The following is a 20,929-nucleotide window of genomic DNA, read 5'->3' as shown; positions in this document are numbered from 1 at the left end:
AATATTTTAATAAAATTGTGAAGGCTTAATGATGAATTGAGGATGGCACCTTAACCTTACAAAAATTATACTTACAAGGATTCGTTTATTTTTATATATTTTTTTTGCTTGTTAATAATCGTCCAGAATTAATGCAACTCTCGATGTTTTGATCTAGAATTAGAATTAGAATATGCGACTGTTGCTAAAAGATTTTATTTTGCCAATCAAAGATTCTACCTGGATTGTTTTCTCAATCCCACCGGAATCAGGAGTAGGCCCGTTGCTTCTACCTGGATTGTTTTCTCAATCCCACCGGAATCAGGAGTAGGCCTGTTGCCTATAAATTAGGCTCCGATGTTATTGGAGAAGGTTAATTGCAGAATAGAATGGCGAGGAAGAAGGTTACGCTCGGGTGGATCGCGCACGACGCCACGCGCCGCGCCACCTTCAAGAAACGGAAGCAGAGTCTACTCAAGAAGGTGAGCGAGCTCGCCACCCTCTGCGCCATCGACGCCTGTGCCGTCGTCTACGGACCGGAGGATGAGGTGCCGGAGGCGTGGCCTTCGCCTGCGGAGACGGCGCGCGTGGCGGCGCGGTTCAGGGCGGTGCCGGAATCGGATCAGAATTGCAAGAAGACGGACCAGGAAGGGTTCCTCCGCCAGCGGGCGGCCAAGCTGCGGGAGCAGCTCAGCCGGCAGGATCGCAGCAACAGGGAGCTGGAGGCGAGCCTGCTCATGCACGAAATGCTGTCCGGCGGCGGATGGAGGATGTGCGACGTGGGCATCGAGCAGGCCGCGGAGCTCGTGCGGTTGGCGGAGATGAAGCTGGCGCTGGTGCGCAACAGGGTCGAGAGGGAGAAGGCGAGGACCACGGTGGAGCCGCCTCGGCAGGCGGTCGAACAGGTGGTGGGCATGAAGGTGGGTCCATCGATAGAATTTGTGAAGACGCCGGGGCAGGCTGCCGAACAGGTGGTGGACATGGCGGAGGATCCATGGATAGGATTTGTGTTGCCCCCGCTGCAGGCGGTCGAACAGGCGGTAGGCACGGTGGAGACAGTGGCGGAGGAGGAAACCCTAAACTGGCTCGTGGAGGCCTGGAGCGCCGGCGAAATTGCACCGTTCGCCGACGTTGGGGAACAAGAAGCCATGGCTTCATGCTGCATTGATGAGGAGCCGGGGCAGGCTGCCCTAAACTGGCTCGTGGAGGCCTGGAGCGCCGGCGAAATTGCACCGTTCGCCGACGTTGGGGAACAAGAAGCCATGGCTTTATGCTGCGTTGGTGAGGAGCCGGGGCAGGCTGCCGAACAGGTGGTGGACATGGCGGAGGATCCATGGATAGGATTTGTGTTGCCGCCGCTGCAGGCGGTCGAACAGGCGGTAGGCACGGTGGAGACAGTGGCGGAGGAGGAAACCCTAAACTGGCTCGTGGAGGCCTGGAGCGCCGGCGAAATTGCACCGTTCGCCGACGTTGGGGAACAAGAAGCCATGGCATTAAGCTGCATTGATCAGGAGCCGTGCATTGATCAGGAGCCGTGGGATGTTGGGGCATTAAGCTGCATTGATCAGGAGCCGTGGGATGTTGGGGAACAAGAAGTCATGGCTTTATGCTGCATTGCTGAGGAGGCGGAGGATCCATGGATGGAATTTGTGGAGAAAATGTTTGGCGCCGTGCCTTTGTCTTGCTTTGAGCCCGAGTCGGTGGAGCAGGATCACCCTCCATGGCAAGCTCCGTTGGTCCTCTTCAACAACAACTTCGATTGCTGATTAGACTCACTAGAACTCGAAATTAATGTACATATTATTATATTACCTCTCATGTTGTCTCAATTTAATCACTACCGTGATTTGTTTTAGACCAAAACAAAAATACCGTGATTGATTTTACAAATTCTTGTCTGAAAGTTTCCATCAAAGAAGAGATGACATTTTATTTGTACTTGGAATTCTTGCATTCAGGATTATTTTTGCACTCGATTACTTGTGGAACATAATCAATCCCAATAAGCTTCTAATCTTAAATCATTTGGATACAATGGAACATAAACGGTAGACTATATATATATGTAGATAATTTATGACGAACTTTCTGACGAAAAATTTTTCATCACGAAAGTCATCGCCAAACTCTGCAATAAAAATATGTAAATTTGTCACCAATTATACAATGAATATTATTTCGTCGCCAAATTCGTTATGATTTTATAGAGAAAATAAAATTTATTACACAATTCACCAAACACAATTTTTGAATGAAAATCAATTATCGTTCCAGATTTGGCGACGAATCATGTTTTCGTCACAAATTTGCAACAAAATGAATTCGTTGCAGATTTGTGACGAAAACAAATTCATCACCAAATGTAGGACGAATCCATTTTTGTTGCAAATTTACAATGAATCCCATTTTCATCATGGATTGGCAACAATAATTTCAAATCAAGCAATACATATAACCACAACCAAGTAACAACACAAAATATCCAATTAACCAAGTTCAACAACACAAAACCACATCACAACATAACCAATACAAAAAATTCAACAAGTTCCAAACCAAGTTCTAAAAGACTCATAAGCAAATTCACAAAATATTCCATAATCAAATATCCCAAAATATCCGATAAGTCTCTACACAAGGAAAAGATACAAAACGAGATCATTCTCTTCTTCCACAGCAAATACTTCATTCTCCTTCCATACTTCCTTCATCATAAGAAAAGGGAGGGTCGTAGGTCCAATGCCTAGTGACGAAGTAGACCGGCCAAGAGTACTCCGTCTATGCCCAACCTGTTCACACTTTCAACCAAAATTGCTGGAATAAAGTAAATAAAAATTTGATGCATAATGAAGAACATAAAAAAACTTATCATATTTACTAATAGATCAAACGGTGCACGAAATAAAATACTAAGATATCACATGTCATGACTTGAGGAGAAAATACAGTGCATTAATAATTACAAGAGTAATAATCATGGCACATCTTATCGAGGCGAACTATGTTCATTAAAACATGTTAATAATTCCATTAACACATATAAGAATTCCCAAATAAACAATGAAAATCAATCAAGTAACTAAACTATTGAAATAAGTGACTCTTCAAATTTTTTTTTTTTTTTTTGTGCCCAAAGAGAGCTTTCTATAAGCTTGATCCTATCAAAGTCACGATACAAGTTCGGTTTAATAAATCGTCCTTGGGAACACAATAGCAAATAGACAAGCCTGAACCATCTCAAACTTTTTATTCATCAACTAATGTCAACCAACAAATCTCAAGTTTGCAATAAATGAGGCATCAACAATGACAATTACTATAACTAGGAAACTGACACTACTTTTGTCTACCATTCCCACCAATCAAAAACTGAAAAACTCCTAGTGGCCTTAAAGATATTCTCATTATACATCCGGAGTACTTTAAGGAGATCACTTAAGGATAGAACTGAATATGCTGACTTTGTAGAAAGTCGATACAATGAATTGGAGTATAAAGTTAGATCATTTAAACATCACAACTCCATCAAGGAAATGTACAACTGTCAGATTGAACACCCCAATCTACTGTTGGCCTCAACAATGTTATAATTATATTTTCTGTCAAAAAATACTTTGTAAAAAGCCGATACAATGAACTGAAGTATAAACTTGGATCGTTTAGAGATAATCAAGGACATGTACCACTCTCAGATCCAACGAAGCAACACTAGTGACAATGACGTACTTGTTTTAACGAAAAAAAAAGGGAAAGCCTCTAAACCGACACAGGAATTCTAAAAGAATCAATACCAGTGCACTATTCTGAGTTCACCAATTAGATCATTCAGTAACAAGAGTTCAAGGAAAAAAACGCATTTTTATGCTTCCGAGCAAGAAGTGAGCAAAAGAGAACAATCGGAAAAGCGATGACAGTTGGGAAAAATGAGACCCAACGAAAAAAAAGCGAAGAGAAAAGCGTTCGGGAGCTGTGATTCTTCGCCAGATCAGAAGAAGAAAAACGCACCTCGGATCGAAGCCTGGTCTGGGACGTTGGCGAGCGACGGCGATCGCTAATTTGGGACCGGAGTAGAGTGGAGTGGAAGGAGAGAAGATGGCGACGCCGTCGGATAGAAGCAACCGATGGAGTGACTCTGACGCGATTAGGGTTGGTACGTGGGCTTTTGGTGGGACCAAGATGTCTCCGTCGCCAAAGAGGAAGGAGGGGAAGGGTTGTCGCCGTCGCCAAAGAGGGAGGGGGAAGCGTTGTCTTCGCCAAAGACAGGTGAATCAGGGTTTTAGGTTGATTTGGCGACGAACTCTGAATTCGTCGCCAAATTGGCAAGGAATTGGAGTTCGCCGCCAGATTCCCTTCACGAATTTTCGTGATGGGGGAGAGAAAATGGGTCGAGATTTTAGGTTGATTTGGTGACGAACTCCGAATTCGTGGAGAGCGAATTTGAATTTCGTCGTTGAATTTTTACTGATTTATTCTTTTGCAAATTAAGTCATAATTTATATTTTGTTACAGTGAAATATTTAAATTTATTTTGTTGTTAAATTAATTCATAGTTAATGCTAATTATTTTTTTTCATAAAAACATTTTAAAAAACTAAATACTTTCGTGATTTTGAATTATTATATAGAAGTTGGTTAGATAAAATGACAAACAAAAAAAAAAACAAGATTAAAAAAATAATAAATCCAATACTCTTATTGATTAATAAATTTTAGTATCCTTTGGTTGTAATCATAACTCAGAGAAAATAGGATATTTTTTTTATAAAATTTAATTATTCGTTCTCTTATTCATCCATTTAATTGAAGAAGCATCTGTTTATTTGGTAGAATGGAAATAAAAATTATATAAAATTTTCTACCGCGGCAAATTCACTTATTTGTTTTGTAAGGAAAAAAATTATTTTTCATTTTTTCTGTTTCTCTAAAGGGCATATGCATTTACGAATTCATACAAGGTTATTTTTTTCCATCCTATTCCTATAATTTTAGAATTTGTCGTCAAATTTATAATTAATCTTAAATTTATCGCTAAATTGATAACAAATTTAAAATTTATCGTCAAATTGACATTGAATTTAGAATTCATTGTAAAATTTAGCCGTCCGCAATCCATCCAAATCCGTCTGATCCCTTATATTTATTTAAATTTAATGACGAATTCTAAATTTATTGATGAATTCTAAATTTGTTATCAAATTTGACCAAATACAAGAAATCAAACATATCAGTCACCAATTTACAGTGAATTGTTGTGACAAATTTTTTTTAGAGAAGAAATAATTTTATTGTAGCTTTTGGGATAAATTTATTTTTGTTGTAAATTTTTTTGTTACTGATTATCAACTGTTACTTTTTTTCTTGTAAATTGTGTTGCTAATTTATGATGAATTATTTTCATCGTTAAAATACTTTTTATTTTGGGTAATATTAAATGGTCAGAATCTGGCCAGTTAGAATCAATACATGTAAGTGTACACATGGGTATTTTAGTAATATCATATGTGTACATTAATTACATACATGTACATGCATGTATTCTAATTAGAGGATAAAAAATTCTATCTGATCAGATTCTGGCCAACAAGAATTACCATTTTATTTTTAGTTTAGTGATCACTATATCAGACTACCCAACAATGCTTCGATGTGTCGTGCGGGCAGTGGTCACTGCAGAATTCCCTATGGAGTGCGATCTGAACATTATTTCTAAAAAACATCAATTGTTTTTTCTCGTTCTTCTAGGTTTTTTTTTTAGAAAAAAATAATCATAAATATATCTATCAGAATTTTATATCTTGAGATTTAAAGATTTTATCATTTGTAATAATGATATAGCTAAGCAACATAACATATGATTAGAAATTTACCGATATTGTCCTTCCTTTTTCTGTATTTCTCACAATTCCTGGATTTTCTTCTAAAAAGATTCGTTTTGAAAAAACAAACATTAAAATATCTGTTCTTTAGAAATACCACTGGGAATTCATCATACGATCTATTGAAATAAATATCAATGTAGACTTATGTTAATCCGTTGGAATATAAAAATTAAGTCAATTGGCACCAAAATGATAAAATTGTCACATCGAACAGCTCGTCCAAAGTTGCTCTCTACTTCTAGAAGAGAGATACATCACGGCTTATGCAAGAGGGACAGCAATATTTTTATATAAATTAACTGCAACAGCTCATGAAAGTAAAAAACATAAAATAAAAATTGAGTAAACTGCAAGTGCAATACGAGAACTCCTCGACCAGTTATCCATCCTTGTATTTTTCTCTCCCATGCAGTTCTAACTCCGAATTTTGATTAATTCGATTCTGTTTATACAGGTAGTGTCCTAACTTTTCATACTGGGACGATGAAACTCACATTTAAATAATGAATTTCATCATCTCATTATGAGAGGTTAGGACATTGCTTGTGCAGGTAAGGTAAAATTTATCCCGAATTTTGATGATCCGTTGGGACGTGGGAATTACAGACAATGAGTGTGATTGATGGTCCCGGTGGGTCATATTTCTTTTTTTCCTCGTAAAGGGACAGAGACCCGTGGGCCCAAACGATAATAATCCGTGTACGCAGATGAGAGTGTCGGTTTTGCAGGTGGCAATTAATGTGCTCACTCGCTCCGTAAACGCGTCACGATCATCAGCCGTCCTGCATCAGCGAGGGCCGAGGGGCGAAGGCAACGATCGTGTTGTCCTCGATGTGCGGCGTGGGCAAGGGCAAGGGCAAGTGCCACATGCACGTCGTGTCGTGGCATTGAGAGCGATGAACAAAGCAAAAAAATTCAGAGCTGAAGAAACGTTTCAGAAAATCTATTATATATAAATCAAAATCCCAGTATGTACATGAAATCTATAGCTAACGGTGTAATATTTATAAATCAACCAAACAAATGAAAAGAATCTGTTCTCGAAATAAATCTGCAACCACGACGGATCCCCTCAATCTGCAGTACTGCTATACGAACAGCGGCAGAAGCTGACACTGAGAGCTGCTACGCCCCGCCAACTTATCGAACTCGATACAGCACACGTTTGACTTCTTCACCTCGTCGCCGCGTCCAAACTCGCCGGCCACCGGCCGCTCCTCCACGTCCGCCGCCGCCGCCGCCAGGACTCTGTGCCTCCTCATATGGCCGCCCAACGCCTGTCCCAGCGCGAACTCCACCCCGCAGACGCCGCACCGGTGCGAGCCAGTACCACTCTCCTTCCCCGCCGCCGGCCGCTCCACCCTCGGCCGCTTGTGGCTCGTCCGGTGCCCGCCCAGCGCCTGAAACGTCACGAACCGCCGACTACACGTCTTGCACTTGAACTCGCCTTCCTCCGCCGCCTTCGCCTTAGCTTTCGACGACGCTGGAGTCTTCGGGCCGCAGGACAAGGAGAGCAACAGCAGCAGCTCCGCGCCTTCTACCTCTTCCTGACCTCTCGATCGCTTCAGCGAGCCCATGTTCACCATGAATTACTAAACCAGAAGATTCCGGATGTTGTTCTCGGTCCGACCAACGAATATAATGCTGAGACGTCTTGGTAATCCACCGCCGATCAATGTACTTTTTATAGTTGTGAAAATTAATTGAACCAGTGTTAATTCTCGACGCAAACGCGAGAAGCTTCGCGCGCGGTGGACGCGGATAAAAACAACAAGTGTAAGGAACTGAGCAGGTGCAACTTCGAGTTTGCTTCTGTGTGTTGAAGTCAAACGAGTATTTCGACGACTTCTACATTAAGCTTTTTGTTGGCGTGAGTCGAAGCCATCGATGGCGATTGCTTGCAACTCAAGCATAGCATGTTTTCCTCCGACATTATCAATCAAGCCCCTTAAACTTTAGATACTTCAATTCAACACCTCATAAGTTAACAATTTCGGAGGTCTCTTTAACACGTTACTGAAATTTGAAGCCCTAAAGTGAAATAGACGTTAAGAAAAAGGATCAAATTCGCAATCGTGTTGCTTCACGCGGTTTGATTGACTCTCTCGATGGAGTCGCGTTGCGAGTGTGGATCCGATCTATTTTGTTCTAACAGATTAAACAGCGCCGTCATTTGGGTAGTTTGGTTCATATGCGTGATCTGTCTATTTACTTTGCGTACTCTCGTTTTCTTTAATTAATAAACACCGTGTTTCATGTCGGTTTTATTTTTATATAATATTTTCTAAAACAAAATACGTGTGAAAATCTTGTACGTTTCAGTTTGCTTGCTTCGTATTATTTTTATTTTTTTAAAAAATATATTAAGGATAATGCACGTCATAATAGATTGATAAAATAAAACGAAAGTCAAATTCAGGGTTGGTTTTTTTAGGTTTAGTTTAGGTGGACACGCGAGTGATTCGCTGGCCCGTTTCCACGGTCGACAGCTACGGATTGGAAACAGACATCAAAATTTAAAAGCAAATTAAATTTAACAAAATCATAATTGATGCTGAAGAGAATATAAAAAGTGAAAGGATTCGATATATCTAATGATACGTATATATGAGGAGGGCTGGAAGTGTGATAATAAGGAAGACGAAGGGCATTATTGTCATGGGACTTGCTAAGGGTTTTGAGGATAAGGGGGAGCACGGTTCACGGGGAGCAGGGGGGAGGTCGCCGCTGTGCACAGGAGGGAGCTCCTTTGGTGCGTGTCCGCCATCGCCGGGGAGGAATAGGAGAGGGGTTTTTCCGCCGCCGTGATCGCGCGAAAGCCACGACCAGCACCCCATCCTCCACGCCGCCGCCGTCGACTTCTCCTTCCTCGCCGACAAACCTCCACGAACAGACCGCATCCCTCGCGACGGCCAGCAGCCGAACCTCGTGCTCTCTTCGTCCTCGTCTCTCTTTTACACACCGGCAGCGCATCGGAGCACAGCTGTCGCCTCATGTAGCCATCGTTGCTGCCTCTAGTGGCCGGAGCCGCCGCCTGCGACCACCACAGTGGCCAGCAGTCGCCTCCTCCAGCGCCGGCCGCCGTCTGCAGCGGCTGCCGCCGCCTCTTTCCGCGTTTACCACTGTACAGCGGCCGTTGTCTCCTGTCCCAGCCTCTACCGCCTCTTCCGGTAGTCCTACAGCAGACTCCGGCGTCCTGACAGTCGGCTCCGATGGTTGTACATTTGTTGTCTCCGCTGCTTTTGTCGTAGATCCGGCCCTCAGCGGTGTTTCTGTGCATCCGTTGTGTTTTCCGGCCATCGAGCCGTGATTCTTTGCTATTTGTATTACTGCTATGATGATACATCCATCCGGTAGAGCCGCGACGACTCGATCTGTATCCGACCAGCTCATCCATCCATCCGAGGGCGCCCCCCTGGGCCAGAGTACGTCATTGCATTCATTTCATACTTATTTTATTATTATCATGTTATTATGCGGTTACTTATATGTCTGTGGGATTCGCCTCGAGCACCGAGGTACCAGAGATCGGGGGAACCCGGTCGCTGGATACAGGTACAGTTGACCGGAGGAGGACTTCTGACGATCTGGTCAACGCAGCGGACAGCTCACCCCCCGGGTCATGAGGATGCGGTCAACCTTCCAGACACGTCACACCGGCAGGTTCGTTTTCTCAGCTTCCAGACAGGATCATCTAATCTAAGTGTTTATAAGAAAGATATTTATGAAAATCATTGCTTCCATCTCTTAAGAAGTTGGAAATTATTATTCGTTGCAACTGTCAACGAAATTATAGTGGCGCCACTTACTTGACTATTACGTATTTACGAACCAGACATCAGAACGCGGAGAGGCCACCGTTTGGATCGTAATTATGGTTCAAATTGGGTGATCGTGTGGATGAGTTTTAGGTGTGTTTTTTTTTAAGGTGGCGTTTGATTTAGAGGTTTGTAAATGAAAGAATGAATTTATTTCTAATTTTTTTTTCTGATATCACTCATTCTTGTTCGAGAGTCGATGCTATGGATGTTGGGGGGCGTGACGTTTTTGTTGACTGTTGATGAACTCTGAGTTAGAGACCTGCAACCATAGCAGTATCAGTACCGAGTCAGGAAGGAGTTCCCTGACGATGACCTTCCGATTCTCAAGTATAACCATAGCAGTATCAGTACCGAGTCAGGAAGGGGTTCCCCGACGATGACCTTCCGATGCTCAAGTCAGTCTTCGACAATGTATAAGCGAGGAATCAATGATGCAGAGTAACAGTAGCTATAGTAAAATATGCATACCTCCGTTGAAAGTTGGGGCTCTTTATATAGGACTCCGAAGGCTCGCGTGCACGCTCCTCGAGGCGCACACGCTTCTCAAAGCTTACCTTGAAAAGACATATCAGGAAAGCATCCCTGACATCATACCTTAATGACCTGAGCATATCTCTGACATGACAGTGAAAACTTCCATCGTACGATCCTCTATTGTCCATGCCGCCAACCATGCCGTCTATTAGTGGCGCGAGTTCCCACGAGGATATCGATTGATCCTCCTTTTGCCTGTTAGTGGGCTGAGCAGGACATCCGTTCGGCCAGACCCTAGCCATTCGGGTGGTCTAGCCCTTTGGTCGAGCGAAGTGGCCGCTTGGCCAACATTCCACTGTCAGAGCTCCGTTGTCATGCTGTGATCCTTTTTCATCTGTTCCAAGGTTCGATGTAAGTCCGAATGAGCTGGTCGCTCAACGTATGTCTTGTTTTGAGCATCGAAAGTTCGGTGCCTGGCCAAGCTGTGGTGATATCTGATCGGTACTTCTTTGTCCCGGTCGGGCGAGTGAGTTGTCCGATCGACCAACGACACATGGACATCTATCGCCTAGACTTTAACTTCCACCGTGGCCATGACCCTATGAGGGGTGGACCCTTATCACCGGATCAATTATTACATGGTTCTACATTATCAATTTCTTTTTTATATCATTAATAATTGCTCACAAATTTTAAAATAAAAAAAATAAGTTTAAAATTTTACTATTAATCTTAGACCCAAAACCTCAAATCTGTTGCACGAAATAAACAATTTATTATCGAAGATATACGGAGTATTAGCTAAATTTAAATACTCAAATTAAATTCAATTTACAGTAATCTGCATAGTATTGACAAAGCGGGTAGAGCGGCTGATCGGGATGTAGAGTCGAGTGATCGAGCAGATTGGCTGAGCGAGAGGTCGGCCGAAGCAGACAAACAGGTTGGGCAGACAGGCCGGGCTGTCAGAGGGGTTGGTCAAGCGGACAGTGACCGACTGGGCGAGCTGATAGGACGAGGAGCAAAGAGACTGGTCGGGTGAAGATTCCGAGCGGACGTAGAGACCGAGCAAATGGCCGGCCGAGCTTTGTCACCGAACGGGACCAGTAGAATAGAGCGAGTAACGGACCGAGGCCTGCGAGAGTCGCAGTTTCCTTGAAACAGATTCGCCCCACATCCGACTATGTTTCGAGGAGTACTAGGATCTTCTGTTTCTCAGGATACAACGACTGATCGTGATTTCCACCAAGCACTGATGGAAATCAATATAAACTAACCAACATACTTTAAAACTTCAATATAAAACTAAAATCTCATTCACAATAAAATTTCTATCCTCTCCCACCTCTTCTCTACTCATACATATTCAACAAAATCTTCCCTTCATAGTGGCTAGAAATTTTTTCAACTCTTTTGAATTCCATAAACCTCGGTCACAAAACAGAGTAAAGGAAAACACAATACAATACAAAGTTATATGGGAAAACTAGGAGACCGAGCTGAATGAAGACTTCGAGCGAGCCCAGTTGAACGGAGAGATGAGATGCATGTGTGCGCGTTGATTTCCTGGCCATTCCAGGGTTTCATTCATGACAAAATTAATTCCATTTTTTTAAATATTATTTTTTCTAGATTATTATCCACAAATTGGGCCAATTGGTATACGTTGCCACTTACACTTACGCAAGAATAAAACACACGAAAACAAACTGACGTGGCGAAGATAGTAGGGGCAACGTGGTAGGTCGCATACTCAGTTAAAGCATATCTCGATTAGTTCGACTTAAAACGAACTCAAATCCAATTGGATCAACTCATTTGAGTTCAACTCAACCAACCTAGGATTTGATCAATGAACTTGGATTAAGTTAGCTGATTCATGACTGAGCTCGATTCGAGTCAGCCCGAGTCACATTCGAGTCAAGTCCAATCAGCCAGATTTAAGATCGAGTTCGGATGTAAGACAACAGTAAGAATAGCGTTAGTTACAGAAAGATTGTGCTCTTCAATAATGAGGAAAAATGTATGATCTTTGAGAATTCTGATAACCTCTTTGCTCTCTATATATTGTAATGGTGACGTTATTAAGGTAAGGCCGACCCGAAACACTCGACAACAGATTATATCAAAGAGTTAGTCCATTCCATAATCACCAAAACACAAATGATGTGGAAACTCTTTCTACTTTCCAACAATAATTTTAAAGAACAAGAGTACATGATCACGGCTAAAACAAAAAGTAGTCATTAGCCACAGAATTAGAGATGGAAACTTTATATTATCAATGAAATTATATTTCTGTCTTTAATTAGAGACTACATTAAATTTTCATCTCTAAAATAGAGATGAACTTATAATTCTATCTTTATTTAGAGATGAAATTATAATTTCATCACCAAAACAGTCATTAATAATAAAAAAACATAGTTAATCTGGAATTAGTAGTGACGAAAAAATAATATTCATAGCTAAATAAAAAATGGAAATTAATTCAGTCTCTATTTAGTGACAGTATTAAATTTTCATCATTAATTACACAATGACATTTAAATATTAGAGACGAAATTTAAATTCCGTTTCTATATAGTGATAGAATAAATTTTCATCACTAATTTCGGGATCATGCATACTCGATCTCGCGTTCCCGATCTCTCCGGCAATATCTCTAGTGTCTTGCCCTCTTCGATCTCCGGTGTTCTCTCCAATCACTAGCATCCTCTCCTACTCGATCTTGGTATGCTCCTCTCCTTTCCCTCTCCTCTCGTTTTTAATGTCGTGAGCTCTCATGGCTGCAAGCTTGGCCGATCATGACCTCGCGACCAATAGCTTGGCAGGCCAGATCTGCCTTGGCAACGAACTTGGTTGGCCATGAGCTCGCAGCCGCTAGCTTAGTTGGCCAAATCTTCCCTAGTAGTGAGGCCTAAGCCGCGACCTTAGTTGTAAGGTTTAGGATAAATCCTAAATACTATATATTAAGAGTTTAACCTAGTTTGGGTAGTTGTAGGGTTTAGAGTCTAAATTCTAGTTCGACAAAGACTATTTAGAAATTTTTGATTCCTTTGACTGAGAAACTTCTTATATGCTTATTCTTTATGGGTTTGTAACATGCTTAGTTAATATATGAAATCATGTTTATAGTATCTCTCTTGTATTAGTGGATGTATGCTTAATAATATGCTTACATTAGTTATTCTTCTTTTGAGATTATTTTTATTAGTTTTTTTACATAGCAATGTGATATTTTTGCCCCTAACTTATATAAATTATTCCATAATTATTATAGATGATTAATATAGATAAGTTAGATCATGATCAGTTGAGATAATTGTTACACAAATTATTACTTAATTGCTAAGTTGTGTACTTGTGTTGGTCATGTTGAAAATTTTATTCTCATTAGGATACAATATACATGAATAAAACTTGGATGTATAACATATTAGAAAATATATTTATCCAAGATGAATATTTTGCTAGAGTTGAAGAGTTTGTAAACTTTGCTAAGAGTCATCCAGAATATGTAAATAGTATCGAGTTATGTTGTCCGTGTAATCATTGTAAATATAGAAATAAAACTTTACGTGATGAAGATATCATAAAAGTATATATATGTAGAAATATTTTTATTCCAAATTACTATAACTGGTATGAAGAGCCTTATTTGTCTCATCCAATTGGAACTTCAGTTATCATTTAACACAACTGCTATAGGGGAATTATCATTTAATAAGATTGCAATGCAATTAATAATTCACAACGCGGTGAATGTAGTAGATCATTCCAATATAGATGAAATATCAACACCTAAAGTTCAGTAATTGTATGACATGTTAAAGACTAATGAAAGAGAAGTGTGGGTAGATATTCCATCTAGTCATTCCCAGCTATCAGATACTGTAAGATTATTAAACATCAAGGTAGAACATCACTTCTTATAACTATGTTACGATGATATTTGTTAATTGATGTTAAAGTTGCTCCATGTTGATCACCTAATGATTGATAGCTTCTACAGTACAAAGAAATTGATGAAGCGTTTAGGATTATCTGCAGAGAAAATTGATTGTTGCATAAACAACTATATGATATTTTAGAATGAAGATAATAAACTGATTGAATACATAATTTGTACTCACCCTCGTTATAAGCATGATAGTCGCATATTAGGGAAGAAGAAAAAGATTGTGTAGAAAGTTATGTGTTACTTCTCGTCAACTGCTAGACTTCAACTCTTGTATGTATCTGCTACTATAGCAAACCACATGAGGTGACATCATGAGCATGTGCACGAAGGAGGATAATGTGTCATCCTTATAATCCCTTGCATGGAAATATTTTGATACAACATTTACCTCCTTTGTAATTGATCCGGTGGTAAGGTAGGGCCCGTCCGACAGTTGGTCAAAGTGGTCAACGTTAGGCGGCTATCCGATCGGGCGAACTACCTCCATGGTCAGCAAGAAGAGTAGCCGGTTTGACACTTCGACAGCTCGGTCAGACACCGAGCTTCCGACACTCATGAAGCTCAATCAGGGAGGTATGAAGGCCGAGCGGCCATCCCGCTCAGCCAAACAGTAGATGCAGCCTTGACTCGACAGGCAGGACTCCTTCGCCCGACGGGGTGTAGCCGACAGCAGCTCATCGACTGAGCGGACGCTTGGCCCGACCGTTGCATCGCCCGGACGGTCGACTGGCCGAGCGGCTCTCCCACTCGGTCCAATAACAGACAAAGAGAGCAGTTGGTAATATCTTCCTAGGGATCAGTGTCATTGACTGGCGGCGTGGTTGACGGCATGGTCAGACAGAGAATTGTACGTTGGAAGCTTCAACTGTCACGTCAGGGATATGCTCGGGCTGTTAAGGTATGGTGTCAGACACGCTTTTCCGACACATCCTTTCCAGGTATGCTTTGAGAAGCGTGTAAGCCTTGGGAAGCGTGCACGTGCCTCTCGGGAGCCCTATATAAGGATCCCCAAATTTCGACAGAGGCATGCTTTTGATCACTGTAGCTACAGTTATGCTGCTCCTTTCTTCTCTAGTTCATTCTTCATTCTCCTACTACCAGTGATTGACTTGAGCGTCGGAGGACCATCGCCGGGGAGCCCCTCCCTGGCTCGACACTAACGACTTGTGGTTGCAGGCTCAGCTCGTCAGAGGTTCACGTCATCTGCGGTCGACATCCAGTCAACGTGAGCGCCGTTTACCCAGCTTATGTTTACTCGCTCTCGGACAGGATCAGTAATAGAACCACGTAATGCGAGACTGAGACTTTTTGTAGATGAATTTCAACTATTTAGTTAGTCGGGATAGTAATATTCATTTTATCTAGTTATATTAACACCTTACAACTTATCGCCATCGACGTACTTGAAAGACAAATTCATGTTCCTTATTGTACTTAAACGAGGTCCAACGAATCTGAAAGAGAATATACATGTTTTCTTGCAACCTGTGATTGCTAAGCTGAATGAATTATGGAATGTAGGGTTGGAGACTTATGATGTTGCAAGTAAAACTAATTTTACATTGTATGTTACCTTATTATGGATGATTAGTGATTTTTTAGCATACTTAATGTTGTTAAGATAGAGCACGATGGGTAAATTAGCATGCTCACATTATATGACAGAGTCTGATACATTTTCATTATCTTGCAGTGGGAATGTATCTTGGTTTGATGGTCACTGCAAATTTTAACTAGTTGAATACCCTTTCAAACAAAAAAAGAAAAATTTCATAAAGAATGTTATAGTTATAAAACTTCCGCTAACAAAAGTCAGGTGAAAAAAAATCATTGACCAAATAAACAACTATGGATTCCTATCAATATCTCAGCCTAGTTCTGATATATATATAACATTTTCTAGAAGCTGACATATTGGAAGTATTTATTCATTCGACATAATTTAGATGTGATGTATGTTAAGATATTTTTTCGATAATATTTTCAATACTGTGATGAATATTATTAGAAGAATTAAAGATATAATAAAATCACGTGAGAAATTAAAAGAACTAGTTGTAAGTACGCCGGTTAGTTTTGGTGTGATCAACTGAGCTAAGTTATGCATTGTGTATTTGATGTCTTGTGTCTGAATGTGCAGAGACTTATAAATACAAAAAGTCTAGCGGAGGATACAGTGAGCGAGAAGGATATCACGAGAAGAGAGTCGATAGGTTTGGTACATCTAAGAGATGAGGAGTTACAGAAGAGTACATCGGTGGAGAGAGAAGGACACGCGCGACGTATCAGAGGGATGAGAAGCCGGGGAGGAAATCTGCTCGAGGAGAAGATTGGAGTTGAGTTTGGGCGAATTACCATGGAAGAGACCAAAGTTGCCTTAGTTGACTGGAGGGAGTTGTTGTGACATAGATGGGATTACAACTCATTAGAGGCAACCAAGATGTCATTGGAGGCGCCTCCAATGCCACTTCAATAAACGACCACTTCGACCAAAATGCTATAAATAACGCCTTAGAGCTAGGAGTTCTAAAATAGACTTAGTATTCATTTTCTATACTTCATTTTTAGCCTCCAATTGCTGTAAGGGGCTTCTCCGCCTCCGACCTCTATCGAAGGAGTTTTTTTTATTACTTTTATTGTTTTGGATTAACAACCTTCTCGGTTGTAAACCAAATAAAATTCTGAGTCACTTACTATTCTTTTGCATGTTATTTTTGTTAATTATTTAGTGTGTGTCTCTGCTATTTAAAAAGAAGGAGAAGTTGTAACTTTTCTTTATAGGTTATTCACTCTCTTCTAACCAACCGTTCCAACAAGTGGTATCACAGCCAACCGCCTTAAAAGGACTAGCCGCCGACTAAACCAACAAGAAGATGATAGGATGAAACATTCACCCACTAAGTTCGAGGGGGAGTTCACGCTTTGGAAGTGTCGAATAGAGATATTCTTCAAAACTAACTTTGATATTCTTCTAACAATTAAATATGATTTTGAAGCATCTAGGGATGAGAACAGAGAAGAAAAGTAGAGCACTAATGAACAAGAAGAAGCAGATTGGCTTTCTGGAAAATGGTAAGGTAGAATTTCATCTGCTAAGCATTCCACCATCTCGAGAAGTCAACCGAATCGATGCCTACAACTCTGCCAAAAAACTTTGGAGAAGTTCCTGGAGTTTCATGAAGGAACCTCCAAGGCAAAACTAGAAAGACAAGAACTGCTCCAAATTTGACTAACTAACCTCTGGATGCATGGAAGAGGGAGAAAAGGTGGCTCAACTGCACACACAGATCAAGAAACTAATCACCAAACTCAACAACCATGGAGAAATGGTAATAAATCGAGATTCACTAAGGTATACTCTAAATGTATTTCCGAGAACACTAGAATGGACGTCAATAGTAAACTCTTACTATATTTCCAAGGACCTCGAGGTAAGTACTTTAAAAAGTTTGTTTTCAACTTTAGAACTTCATGAATCTCAATGTATAGAACTCAAAAGAGAAAAATAACTAAAACAGAATCTAGCACTCAAAGCCAAAAAGATTGAATCAGATTCGGAGTCTTCCCTCGACGAAGAAGAAGAAACATTTATGGCAAGAAAATTTTCAAAATTTTTTAAATCTAACAACTTTGATAAGAAACAGACAGCAAAGCTACTTCAGAGTAAAAAAAAAGTAAGGTGCTACAACTACCAAGAAGAAGGGCATATTAAGGACAATTATCGAAGCTTAAAAAGAAAAGGAAAAAACGTCAAGAAAGTCTAAGCACAAGAACCTTAAAGCGACATGGAGCAAATCGTCGTCAACTGAGTCCGAGAAAGAAGAATACGATGGGTTAGCACTAATGGTCAGTCACTAAGAATCAGATGACGAAAACACCTCAATGGAGAACATCATTGAAGGGGGAGCATCCACCTATGAGTTTGACACGACAAGTGAGGTACGACTCTTACCTTCCGACCAATTGTATGATGTTATTAAAATACTAAGTAGATCACTCTGTAAAACTAGGACCAAATATATAAATGCAAAGAAAAATTATGCATGCCTACTAGAAAATCATGATAAACTTAAGGTTGAAAATACAAAATTAAATGAATGAATATAAAAATTAAAATCAGAAAAAGATGTTGTATGTTTAGATTTATATGCCTCAGAAAGTAATTTTAGGAATTATGGAGGACCAAATTGATACTTGAGAAATCATAGAGGCTAAATTGTAAAAATTTCAAGAGATAATATCCCTTGAAAATATTTAATTCATATAGTAGATAATAATTTATTTTGGATTCCAAAATATGTTCTAGCCTATTAAAATTAATTTTATGTGCATGCTTGAAATTAATTTAGTTAAATTTTTAAAAACGTTGGATAAATTAATTGTTCATACATCTTCTATTTTATTTTCTATCAACATAAATTTTTTAGTAATAAAAAATTATATTATCTATTGATAGAAAAAATTTTGAGATTTTTTTACTGTTAAATAATCTTTTAATGATTTTTTAAACAAAAATCTAATATTTAAATTTAAAAATATTTGGAGATTAATTTTGAAAAAATTGATTTTGCAAAAAATAAGTGTTAGATTTTAAATGTTCAGGCAAATTATCAAGACTTTTTAAGCAAAAATCTATTTTTAAATATTTATTTTACAAAACACCCATGTCTATAAAGAAAATATTTTCTAACTAAAAGAAAAATAATTTTCTCATGAATTTTTTAAGATAAGATTGATTATATTTCAGTATTTTTAAAAAATTAAAAATAATTTTTTAATTATTTTTTATAATCTGAGGTTTTACTTTTAAAAATCATTTTCTTTGAAAAAATAATTTTGGTAAAAATAAAAAACCTTAGATCATTTGTGAACATCCCTTAGAAAATTTTATCAATTTTTCTTCTACTATTTTTCATTTTCCCTATTCTTTTAACGTGATCAAAAGGGGAGAAATTATGAGGGTTAAGTTAAGGGTGATATTGCAAAGTTATTAATTGTTCTTAATTACAATATTTAATATTTTTAATTAATTGTACTTAATTGTAATTTATAAATTATTTTTCTTGTTTGTTTGCCCTAACCTTAACTCGGGTTGATACACATAAAAAGGGAGAGATTGTAAGTATCCTGGGTTAGCCATAAGAATATAAACTTGAATATCTTTTACCATTAACAATGATTAACTTTTTTAATAAATATCTAATATGAATATTTTTTTTTATATAAATAGGATGAAATGACTGCTAGGATTGCATAGACGTCTCAACTTGTTGAGAGAGGTGAGGCGCAGACTGTTGGTGTAGGGAACTCCAGAATCGAACATATATTTTGATATTGTCCAAGGTTCAAAATTAAGTCATGTTATAATTTAATGTGCTGACTAAGTGTGTAGGCTAAGAGACTTGACGAGTCTAGAGGACCAGATACTAGGCTAAAGTCCAGTTAGGTCGAAAGTACTAGATAACTGGCAGGAAGCCTAGATAAGTTAGAAAGGACTAGATATTTGACAAAAAATCCAGTTAGATCTTGGGCTGTAAACAAGTCAAGCCGAGCCAATCTTTGGGGTGCTTAATCTTGTTTGATGAGGTAGCCGAACATAGCCAAGCTGATCCTAAAATGAACTAAGCTTTTAAAATGATTGTTAAAACTTGGCTTGATTTATTTTTTATGAGCTTGAGCTTAGTTCAACCTAGGCTTGATCTTGGTTTATTTAGATGTTATTGATCTCTCAATTGAAGCTTAACTTAAGATTGATTTGTTTCAATGTTATCAAGCTCTCAATTCAAATTTGTTTGATTGTTTGAAACTTTTGCTTGTTAGACTGATCATTAAACATGATAATTTAAACTTGTTTGTTCATTTTAGAATTTTTATTTATTTATTTAGCATATTAATAAAAGTTTTATTAGTCAATATAGTTCATGAACATTATTCATGAATGATATTCACGAACATTAACGAGATGAATACATATGTGTTCAAGATTATTTGTTTAGTTTAACAAGTTATTCAAGGTTGTTTATTTAATTGATCTTGTGTATATTGAACAAATATAAATAAGCTCTTACCAAGCCGAACACCAAATTTGTTCATGAACATTCAGTTTATTTAAAGCCCTAGTTGGGTCAGTAGGACCAGATAACTAGCTAAAGTCTAGATGAGACATCTAGTAGGAAGACTTGGAGGGCTAGAAGATCAAACGTCAAGTAAAGTAATTCTGTAAATGGTAAGTTAGGTAAACAACTAGAAAAGAGAGATCCAATGAGGATGAGTCTCAGTGGAACTATAGGTGCTGGTCTAACTTAGATCTAACTTAAAAATCTAAGTTGAGACCAAGACTGGATCCTGGTCTTGGTTAGATAGGATCTAATTAACAATTTATATATTTGTGCTAACTCTTTTTTTTCAAGTAGTTTTGTTATTTGGACTAATATATTTTGTAGAAGCTTGAAATAAAAAGTAAAGTTGGGATAAACCATACGCTAGACGCCTCAAATGAAGGAGGGCGCTCTGAAGAGAAGCATTGGAGGCACCTTAGATGATTGGGGGTGCTCGAGAGCATATAAGATGCAAGGATAGAACTTTAGCGCTGGAGACGTCTCAGATTACTCGAGGCGCCTTTGTCTGAAGCACTGGAGGCGCCCAAGATCAGTGAAGGTGCCCCCAAAAGGATAAGTGCCTAAATTCTCAAATTAGAACAACATGTATGGAGGCATCCTGGATGAACCGAGGTGCCCTCAATGCCCTATAAAAGAACTCGTTGATCATAGCTTAAGAACATCAATTCTCTCTCATTTCTTTAATCATTTTAC

At 39.3% G+C, this 20,929-nt stretch overlaps 2 protein-coding genes and 2 long non-coding RNA genes across 4 annotated transcripts; 2 read left to right on the top strand and 2 right to left on the bottom strand.

Annotated features, from left to right (window-relative positions):
- The first annotated feature begins 186 nt into the window (after positions 1–186).
- Positions 187–1,745, top strand: LOC122004231. The gene has a single exon (XM_042559151.1). It carries the CDS (start codon positions 369–371, stop codon positions 1,743–1,745), a length of 1,377 nt encoding a protein of 458 aa, XP_042415085.1. The 5' UTR covers positions 187–368.
- A 662-nt stretch (positions 1,746–2,407) lies between these two features.
- LOC122005484 lies at positions 2,408–4,441 on the bottom strand. The gene is made up of 2 exons (XR_006118405.1): positions 3,985–4,441; positions 2,408–2,768 (listed from the first exon to the last, which is right to left on the bottom strand). It is a non-coding gene; the product is annotated as an uncharacterized LOC122005484 (long non-coding RNA).
- A 2,349-nt stretch (positions 4,442–6,790) lies between these two features.
- LOC122005483 (zinc finger protein ZAT12-like) lies at positions 6,791–7,529 on the bottom strand. Its single transcript, XM_042560517.1, has one exon. It carries the CDS (start codon positions 7,442–7,444, stop codon positions 6,947–6,949), a length of 498 nt encoding a protein of 165 aa, XP_042416451.1. The 5' UTR covers positions 7,445–7,529; the 3' UTR covers positions 6,791–6,946.
- Positions 7,530–9,457: 1,928 nt separating this feature from the next.
- Positions 9,458–16,815, top strand: LOC122005482. The gene is made up of 2 exons (XR_006118404.1): positions 9,458–9,521; positions 16,258–16,815. It is a non-coding gene; the product is annotated as an uncharacterized LOC122005482 (long non-coding RNA).
- Positions 16,816–20,929: the final 4,114 nt, after the last annotated feature.

Source organism: Zingiber officinale, chromosome 7B (assembly GCF_018446385.1).
Source record: "Zingiber officinale cultivar Zhangliang chromosome 7B, Zo_v1.1, whole genome shotgun sequence".
Taxonomy (NCBI): Eukaryota; Viridiplantae; Streptophyta; class Magnoliopsida; order Zingiberales; family Zingiberaceae; genus Zingiber; species Zingiber officinale.
The sequence above is the reverse complement of the archived record's forward strand: the minus strand, read 5'-3'. Positions and strand labels throughout refer to the sequence as shown.

Excerpts from the sequence above, each read along its gene's own strand:
- LOC122004231 (XM_042559151.1), top strand. The coding sequence starts at position 369 with ATGGCGAGGAAGAAGGTTACGCTCGGGTGGATCGCGCACGACGCCACG.
- LOC122005483 (XM_042560517.1), bottom strand. The coding sequence starts at position 7,444 with ATGGTGAACATGGGCTCGCTGAAGCGATCGAGAGGTCAGGAAGAGGTA.